Source organism: Limulus polyphemus, unplaced genomic scaffold, assembly GCF_000517525.1.
Source record: "Limulus polyphemus unplaced genomic scaffold, Limulus_polyphemus-2.1.2 Scaffold1861, whole genome shotgun sequence".
Taxonomy (NCBI): Eukaryota; Metazoa; Arthropoda; class Merostomata; order Xiphosura; family Limulidae; genus Limulus; species Limulus polyphemus.
In genome coordinates this window covers 128,744-138,967 of record NW_013667471.1, presented here as the reverse complement: position 1 = coordinate 138,967, position 10,224 = coordinate 128,744, and the positions used below count along the sequence as shown (strand labels likewise).

Here is a 10,224-nt window from a genome sequence, read left to right as displayed (position 1 = left end):
CCTTTGACGATTTCTGTCTCGAACAGAAATAATAAACTCATTTTTTTTCCAATAACTAAAAGTTACTGCAACGCCCCCTACATTTTTAAAATTACAAATGTAATATTGAAATTTACATGTAATTAATTAATTTCCTGAATTAACATTGTTGCAATAGTAATAATATGAAAGTACAGGGGGTCCCCGTTTTACGTCGTGATGCGTTCCTGAAAAGTGGGACGTACATCACGAGAAACGACGTTAAGCAACATTATGGGGGGGGGGGCATGTTCCTGAAAAATTTCGGTCCAGTCTTGAATAATTTTTTAAAGGTTGTAACATGGCTTTTCTGCAGGAGAAAAAACAACGTGCTCAGACAAACACAACGAGTTTAGATCCTCTGCCGTATCACACTCCGCCCAGTAAAGTAGTCCGTCTACACTGGCACGCTCTAGTAATGGAACACGGCAAGGTTACTTCACACACGTATTGTTTGCACAGTAATTGGTGAACACTACGCCTGGAAAAGTAGTCCGACAATGTTTTAACACTCTAGTAACGAAACAAGGCAACATTGTTTCAAAAATATTGGTTGTAATTGTTAAACATTACACCTGGAAAAGTAGTCCGACAATGTTTTAACACTCTAGTAATGAAACAAGGCAATATTGTTTCAAAAATATTGGTTGTAATTGTTAAACATTACACCTGGAAAAGTAGTCCGACAATGTTTTAACACTCTAGTAACGAAACAAGGCAACGTTGTTTGATACATAGGTAGTAATTGGTGAACGCTCTAATAACGAAACGTCGCAGAGCGATGCAACGTATAACGGAGACCCAGTGTACTTGTTTTCATTTAAGTAAATATTGCATTGTTTCAAATGTGTGATATTGTTGTGAATATTAAACAATGACTTTTATATCTTCAAGGGTTTCTTTATAAAGTTCAATTGTTTGAATTCGTTCAGTGTTTTGTTTTGTAATTTTTGTAATTAAGCTCAAAGCTACACAATGGGCTAGCTGTGCTCTGCCCACCACAGGTAACGAAACCAGGTTTATAGCGTTGTAAATCCGCAGACATACCGGCGATTCAATGAACTACATACCCTGTTATGGTGTTAACGCCTTTTCCTAGCTAGCGAACAATGATTACAATGAATGATACTCGCAACAATAAATTATGTTAGGCCTATCATTTTTATAACACTATATTCTTAACCTAGTCCCTCATATAATAGGCCTAACATATGTTTTATGACAAATACGTACTCTGCTTTATACGAAATTTATGAAAATTTAAAATCTATATTACGATTCTCACAAAGAAAAAAACGTCTTGCTTATTTCTTATATATATATATATAGATAATAACAACAATGACACTGATAATAATAATAGTTTTCGAATACAGAAAACAAATACTACCTTGTTGAGGGTCCTGTACTCCTGCAGTTATTCCAAAGTCTGTTGAAAATGTAAAAAAAATAGTCATAAGAAAATGAAAAAGACAGAGAAGGTTTTTTAGCGACATCTATAGCTAGAATGTCAAATTAAAGTTTCACAAGTGGTTTAAAGTGTTAGAAAAGTCACCAAATTGACTTAATATACAGTATAGTATTGATCATTGAAGTTTTAACACAACTTATAAGTTAACATGGTTCTGGAAATTCCAGATAAGGATAATTCTAAACTCCATCTGCTTAATACACACATTTATTTTTGGAGGATTTAAGCATCAGACAGGTTGTAGATCTGTGATTGGATCTTAAATAAAAATATGCATCACGTGTAAGACGTCAACAAAAAAAATATATATCATCAATATTTTAATTAATTTCTGCCGATGTTCGCCGCTGCGTATTTTACACAGAAAAGTTGTGAGTTTACCCAATGTTAGAAACGGTGGTTTGTTAACACTGTTAGAAACGGTGGTTTGTTAACAATGTTATAGAACGAACACTGAAAGTTAGAAATATCAAAATATGGTGTTTAGTATCTTCAACTGTAACGACAACTCATGGGCTAAATGACCAGGTCAGAGACCCCTAGGGTTCTGGTATAGCCAACATTGGCTAGGTCAGAGACCCCTAGGGTTCTAGTATAGCCAACATTGGCTAGGTCAGAGATCCCTAGGGTTCTGGTATAGCCAACAATGGCCAGATCAGAGACCCCCTAGGGTTCTGGTATAGCTAACAATGACCAGGTGAGAAAACCCTAGGGTTCTGGTATAGCCAACATTGGCCAGGTCAGAGACCCCTAGAGTTCTGGTATAGCCAATAATGGCCAGATCAGAGACTCCCTAGGGTTCTGGTATTGCCAACAGTGACCATGTGAGAGACCCCTAGGGTTCTGGTATAGCCAATAGTGATCAGGTGAGAGAACCCTAGGGTTCTGGTATAGCCAACAATGGCCAGATCAGAGACCCCTAGGGTTCTGGTATAGCCAACAATGGCCAGATCAGAGACCCCTAGGGTTCTGGTATAGCCAACAATGGCCAGGTCAGAGACCCCAGGGGTCAGGTATAGCCAACCTTAATTTAAAACTTCTGAACTGTCGCTCCCATGACTACTCTTAACTGAAGAGCTTGACTCTCACTGTTATATTAAACACATAACTGAAACTATGGAGTAAGTATCACGGTTCGTGTCTTTGACCTTCCCATCCATAGCCTGGAACTAGGCTACACACGGAACTAACAAGGTGATATATGTAAAATATCTGTCAACATTTAAATAATTTGATGAATAACTTCACACTATAAAATTTTAAACAAGAACACAAAACGATATATGTCAATTTATTTTTTTAAAGAAATTCAAACCAATCGGCCCGTACTAGTGACAAAACGGTAAATAGCCCGAAAACCCTTGACACTCGATGGAGATTGGTAGCTCTTGAACTCGACTGTCATAGAAGGTCCGTTCGACATCAGCTGAGGGGGGAGGTTGTTTCCGCAGAAGTTGTTGAGACGTTCTTTCTGACCATTGATGGTGATAAAGACCATCATCATATCAACAGGACCTTGACATCTAATAAATAAGAACAATACATTTAGGTTGTAGATTACGATCGTTTCTACATTAGAAGCCTATCATTTTACACTTCACCAAACAGGCCAGAGAAGAGAAATTTGTTTGATATAAATATTTTTAGGTTTCAAATTTTATTAGAAGGCACCTTACACGCACACGTAGAGCATTCAAAAAAATGTCGTTCTAACAACTCTTCAACTACAGATTCGATTCTTTCAGAACACACCACTGCTGATGTTCATTTAGCGTTGTCGCTCCGTTAACTCACCGATGATCCACCCGGGGGACGTCACTGCAAGGTGGATTATAGTGACCCCTCCATCTCCAATAAAGGCAACAATTCTATTGTATTTAATTCGATCATTTACAAATATTTGTGACATACGTTAATAACAGGTGGCGGAGACATTGGACTATTGGGGGGAGGGGGTTCAGTATGACCCTCAATGTATAACATTGAATAATGATGGATGACACTTTAAAATCCATATATATATATATATTGCGATGTTATTTTATCATTTTTGCCAAATTCTGAAGCAAAACTTTACTTAAACAACAAATAATATTACAGCGATGCAGTAAAGTGTATATTTATTAAATATTCCACGTAAACTTGTTACCCGAGTCCCATTCTTTAAATGCTTCTAGGCAACTTATATTACGAAATGATTTAATTATAAGAATTCTCATCGAATTTTTTAACCCTACCGGTATATTTTGGCATGATTGTTAATCAGAATTTTTGTCACACTTTAACCCTACCGGCTCGTATTGGAATTGTGAATAACAATCATGATTGTCAAATTTTAACCCTACCGGCTAATACTGGCATGACTGTTAGTTAGTAATTTCTAATTTTGAAATGGGAACCAATAAAACACAATTTCAAGTAGAAGAAAATACTTGTAGTTTCTCAAATTTCGAAGCCCCCTAGTGGTTCGTCGGTAAGACTGAAGGCTTATAACTCTTTAGCGTCTTTTATACTTAGATTATTGATATTTTTAACTCCTTATGAATTACTCTGACTGTTAATACCGATAAATCAGAATTAAGCCATCAAACGTTTTCCACAACATCAGTAAATTTTATCCGGTCCCTAAGATTACATGACAACGCTGTTTAAGCCAATGCTCGCGAAGTTGTAAATTCATGTATTATTACTTATCAAATAAATTTATCTCTCTCTCTCTCGCTCCAAAATATGCCTAAAAATATTTTTTTTTATTAGAATTATCAGTGTGTTGAATAACAGCGCACCCTTGCGGTTAAAGTCCAACTCTGAGTTATGAGTTTCGGTTTTCTTTTACCATTACTAACATTGTCATTCAGTTGCAGAAAACAAGTCTTGACAAATCCAGAAAGAAATAGTACAACGGATAAGAAGGAGAAAAGAATGTTCGTGTTTTTTCTACCAAATCTACTTGTCATTTTCTTGGTGTGTTAATGTATCAGTGTTAGAACAAGCAGAAGGCAGAATAATGTATCAGTGTTAGAACAAGCAGAAGGCAGAATAATGTATCAGTGTTAGAACAAGCAGAAGGCAAAATAGAAAGAAGAAAACAACAAACAAAAGAGCGATATATTCTCAGAGGAAGAATGCCAAAAACGAATCGTTTTTAAGCTAGAAAAACTCTTCATTACACACACACACACACAAAAAGAAAAACAGAAATTCTTTCAAATCAGTTTCAGATAAAAAAGAAGTAAAGTTGACGTCAGATCGGGCGCAGCAAATGAGTGTACATAAAACGTATATATAAGTTATGGCCAGTGGTTCCCAACCTATAGGTACGCATGGATCTCTAAAAAATACTGAAAATAAAATTAAACCCCACGCCTGAAGATTGGATGGAAGTTTCGGTGACTTATCAACGTATTGTTGATGGCCAGGTCAGAGACCCCCTAGGGTTCTGGTATAGCCAAAACGTATTCCACTAGCCAGTACCCAGCGTTCGCTTACCCTTTAATTATTATTTTTAATTTAACTAATTATTAATTTGTTTATTTTAGAGCAAAGCCACATTAGGCTATTTGCTATGTCCACCGCGGGGAATAGAACCCCGGATTTTAGGGCTATAACTCCGTCAAACTTAGCGCTGACCCACCAGGAGACTTATTGATTAAAATACACCATTCTAACATCAACCGAAATGAAAATGTGACGTTTGACAGAAAATGCTACACGTCCAAAACACAGCTGATAAGAAGTAAACTATGTTTTAAGGTTAGGGTAACGAGACAATCTGTAAGATTATTGATTGTACGCTGAAACCAGACTCGAACACTGGATTTAAAGTATTAGGAAATCTATCTCATTATTATATAAATATAGAGAATAAAATCATTTATTAAATGATCTCAGTAACACTATCTTAAATCGTTGCCCCTACAAAAGACCATAAAAGTGATTAGTGTGTTGGGAGGTAAATCTGAGAGCTCACGATTGCGTCACGTTACCACAAAATAGCGCCTCGCTCTTTGAGGCTGTGAGTGGATTATAAGTGTGACCGTCAAATCCCATATACCATTAGAGTAGCCCAAGTATTGACGAGCTTAACGTGCGTTATAAGTGTGACCGTCAAATCCCACTATTCCGTTAGAGTAGCCCAAGTATTGACGAGCTTAACGTGCATTATAAGTGTGACAGTCAAATCCCACTATGCGGTTTTTCGTAGACGAATACGAACCGTGGACTTACAATCCGACACGTTATCCACTAGGCTACACCCGGCTCTCTCTCTCTCTCTTTTTACTCACTCTTTAACGCCCTCGCTTGGAACGTTGAGATCAAAATCGGTGAAAAGAATCTGGACTCTTTCTCGTCCTCTACCGGTGAAATGGTAAACACAGTGGACGTCGGTAGGGTAAGGTTCTGGATATCTAGGGCTAGCGAAAGTATCGTTCTTGGAAGTGTCGCTATCAAAAAATTTCCAACATGGAGGTGCTGTAATGGAAAAAAAAAATTGTGTAGAAATGATACAATTAATAAGCAATCATAATAATTAATATCACTGTTCAATCAAAGTAAAGAAACTTGCAAACGTTTTTAATTGTGTACCAAGAATTAGATTGCGACTTTAAACTGTTGAACTTTAATCAGAGAATGCCTTAAATTACGTTTCTAAAAACACGACTGAGGCCTGATTTTCGTGTAGATTTCAACAAGACGATTAGAAATAGAAGTTTCAAATCAATCATTCCCAAGTTTCTACCTGTTTCGTGACAAACACGACAAGGCACGAAGACGAAACACGTCAGCACGTTTATCACATGTACGGAAAAAGAATAACAAAACGAAAAGGTCATTGCCTTAGAAACACGAGAATGGGCTGGAAGACAAAGTCGATTGTTTAAATAGAGCGCTTGCGCATTACGTCTTTCCAGTAATTAGTACACTCATCTGTTTTACGTAGTTCGTGAAGCTAGAAAACTAAGGTGCAAAGAAGCAACGAATTGCCTGTCATACACCATTAACTTCCCTCGTCCCGGAAACTAATACCGAGCGTTACAATACCTAAACGTCCGTGATATTTGTTGAGTGAGGCGGGAGCAAGAAACAGCTTTGAGCAACCTTCTATTTTTCCTGAGTTAAGTGATTCATAATATCATATAAACATATGATAATATTATTTGTTTATCGGATTGTTTGTAGTTAAGCACAGAGCTACACAATAAGCTATCTGTGCTGTGCCCACCAGGGGTATCTAAACCCGATTTCTAGCGTTATAAGCCTTCAGTCATACCGCTGTGGCACTGAGGGTCATTTTTTTTTTATCAAATTGCTTAACACAAACTCTAACATGTCTTATTATCTATTAATTAGGCCCAGCATGGCCAGGTGGTTAGGACCCTCGACTCGCAATCTGAAGGTCGCGGGTTCAAATCCCCGTCCCACCAAACATGCTTGCCGTTTCAGCCGTGGGGGCGTTATAATGTGACGGTCAATCCCACTATTCGTTGGAAAAAGAGTAGCCCAAGAGTTGGCGGTGGGTGGTGATGACTAGTCTTACACTGCTAAATTAGGGACGGCTAGCGCAGATAGCCCTCGTAAAGCTTTGCGCGAAATTCATAACAACCAAACATCTATTATTTGTATTTCATATTTATGGTAAAGATACTAAAAATAACTGACGCCGTCCCTAATTTTGACCTAATGACCAGAAGAACGGCAGTAACCTATCGTCCATCTTTTACGCTAAGGGATAGACTGTTTCTCTTCTAACAGCTTAATTCAGGTGCGCAAAATATTTTGTGATATATCACAACACAGAAATCCAAAGCTCTACCACAGGGCCAACTTATGCCTATTATCTGTTATATTTGAAAAAAAATTAAAGTTTTCCTGAAATTATTCTTAATGAAGCTATTTGAAAAGTAGGATAAATAATCCTAACTCGAGTAGGTCGCTTTTAAATACGTTGATCAAGTTACGAAAACTGGAGGTGTTTTTCTTGTCGAACACTGCTGTATTGCAAAGAAAACAGTTCTACAGGGGCAAAGTGGTTTGATGGTACTGGTATGAACATTTTTTTAACCATTCCTAACTGCACCCTTGGGGACCGAAACACAAACTTTGAAACACATTTTTTATAAACTATTTATTATGTCCAATTTATTATCAGTTTAAAATTGAGTTGACAGCTCTGTCCTCAAAAACAATACAGGAATCTTTATGCACATTTGTAGAGACTTTAGGTTTTAAAATCAATACAGGAAACTTTATGCACATTTGTAGAGACTTTAGGTTTTAAAATCAATACAGGAAACTTTATGCACATTTGTAGAGACTTTAGGTTTTAAAATCAATACAGGAAACTTTATGCACATTTGTAGAGACTTTAGGTTTTAAAATCAATACAGGACGACTCAGACGTTCAGAAAACGGCCACATAATGAGATAATTTCCGATTCAAACTCAAAGCTGCTTCTTAATCAATAAGGCTTGGTGATTAGAGCGCTGTGGTGACATTATAATGTAACGGTCAATCCCACTATTCGTTGATAAAAGACCAGCCCAATACTTGACTAGCTGTTTTTCCTCTAGTCTTTCACTGCTAAATTAGGGACGGCTAGCACAAATAGCACTCGTGTAGCTTTACGCGAAATTCATAACAAACCAAACCTAATAGTAATAAAATGATATAAATACAAAGAGAACTTTCAAACAAGGCTTAACGTAATAAAGCTTATCTTCAAGAGAGAAAGACGGAAGTAAAAATAACGAGAAAGTTAAAGAAAAAAAGAACACGGTTTTATAATATTTGATAAATTTTTATTCTAATTCTAAAGCCCACACAGCTCTACTTCACTAGCTCTACTTTTACAGATGTGAATGAACTTATATGTGCACGAGGGTTCATTAGTCTGGTCACAGGTTCCCAGAAATCGGATAAAAAAAAACAGTACTCAACTTTGAACTACTGACTCGAGAGAAAGGATTTAGCCTATCGCACTCGCTACCGTAAAGACACAGTAACTGCTAAGGTACGTCTAGCCCAACATATCGAATAAAATAAACAATTGGTGACAATGTTTACAACCACATTTCTGTGTCTTTCTGATTATGATAAATTTTATTTGCATTTTTGGATTTTAGAGTCAATTAACTTTTCTTTACCATTTGTCCCCCCCCCCCGGGAATGGATAAGCGGTGAGTATGCAAACTTACGACGCTAAAATTCGGGGTTCGATCATGTATTGTGTTTCACAATAACCAGAACAAAACATTTATCCCCCCCCCCATTTCATGACAACTTTCTTCATCAGAAGATATTTTTGTAGACTTAGGGATAACCAACGTTCTAGTTTCTACTGGCAACGCCAAAGTAGCTTACAAACAAAGTCTAAGTATCGGATACTCCATGTATGCTGATCATAACCATTAACGGATGTTAAAGTAATGATGAGAAAAAAACCACTGTTGTCAAGTAGTGACAATAATTCTTTATGTGTCTAAAATGTAAATGCTTCGTCACTAAGACTAGGATATAAATTAAAATTGTTACAGGTGGCGCTTTAGAATATTACAGAAGACTAAAAAAAACCGAATATGGAAAGAACCAGAACCCAGAAATGACCCATCTTCGTACAACAACGGAACGACAATGTAAGTATAGTGTGATCAGGGTTAAGTATTCCACCACCACACACACACACATTATAAGTGCACATCCTACGATGCTGTTTGTCCCAATTAGGCCTGATTTCACCGTGATGGACCATAACACACGTCTGGTCTGATCGATACATTGTTTGACGATACATTGATCAAATCGAGAAAGCTTCACGTTACCTTATTACAGTTTCATCACGCATGTATGGAAAACTCTGGAGAAAAGTGTCGCTTCTGTTCAAGTGACTCCATGCACTAAAGATGCGTTAGTATCAATTGTTTCAGAGGAGTAGTCGAGAATATTCTGACCTTTACAAGTTACTCCGGACAGTAAATATGCCTTGGAGACATTTTCTGAGAAAAGGTCGAGAATACTCTGACCTTTACAAGTTACTCCAGACAGTAAATATGCCTTGGAGACATTTTCTGAAGAAAGGTCGAGACTACTCGAATCTTTCCAAGTGATTCCAAGCCCTAAAGATGTACTGGAAAGAGGTGATCAAGGACGCAAGACCCTATTAACACCTAACTTTGATAATGCTACTTGTGATGACCACACTCCACATTAAAGTGTAATGTCATGAACTGTGAAGAGGTAAATGACAAATCTACCAAATCATGAAATTCCTGATTTATATAAATATGAACTGGGAGTGAGTGCCATTATTTTAAAATATTAGTTTTGTCTTGTCATAGCTCCAAAAATTGTGCATTCCAATAATCTGTTAATTCCTTTTTTTTGCAGAGTTTAGCTTCAATTTGGTGGACTACCTATATTTTCCTTCTTACTTTATGGAAAAATTAAACTCAAAATAAGCTATAGTATTAGTTGTATCGGAAACACCTGAAATCAAATCTTTCCTTAAACCCAGGATGAGCTTCATTAATTTTATTGTTAAACCAAAATAAGCTTCACGACTTTAATTGTTAAACCCAAGATAAGCTTCATTAATTTTATTGTTAAACCAAGATAAGCTTCACGACTTTTATTGTTAAACCAAGATAAGCTTCATTACTTTTATTGTTAAACCAAGATAAGCTTCATTACTTTTATTGTTAAACCAAGATAAGCTTCGTTACTTTTATTGTTAAAC

General features: G+C 36.7%; 1 protein-coding gene across 1 annotated transcript in view; it reads right to left on the bottom strand.

Annotated features, from left to right (window-relative positions):
* LOC106465183 (tolloid-like protein 2) overlaps window positions 1–10,224 on the bottom strand; it is a 57,263-nt gene that overhangs the window by 6,109 nt on the left and 40,930 nt on the right. The window contains exons 10-12 of the mRNA XM_022393032.1: window positions 5,776–5,962; window positions 2,819–3,012; window positions 1,393–1,447 (exon numbers count right to left, since the gene is read on the bottom strand). Coding sequence (XP_022248740.1) covers window positions 1,393–1,447; window positions 2,819–3,012; window positions 5,776–5,962 — 436 coding nt within the window. The remainder of the gene's footprint in view (window positions 1–1,392; window positions 1,448–2,818; window positions 3,013–5,775; window positions 5,963–10,224) is intronic.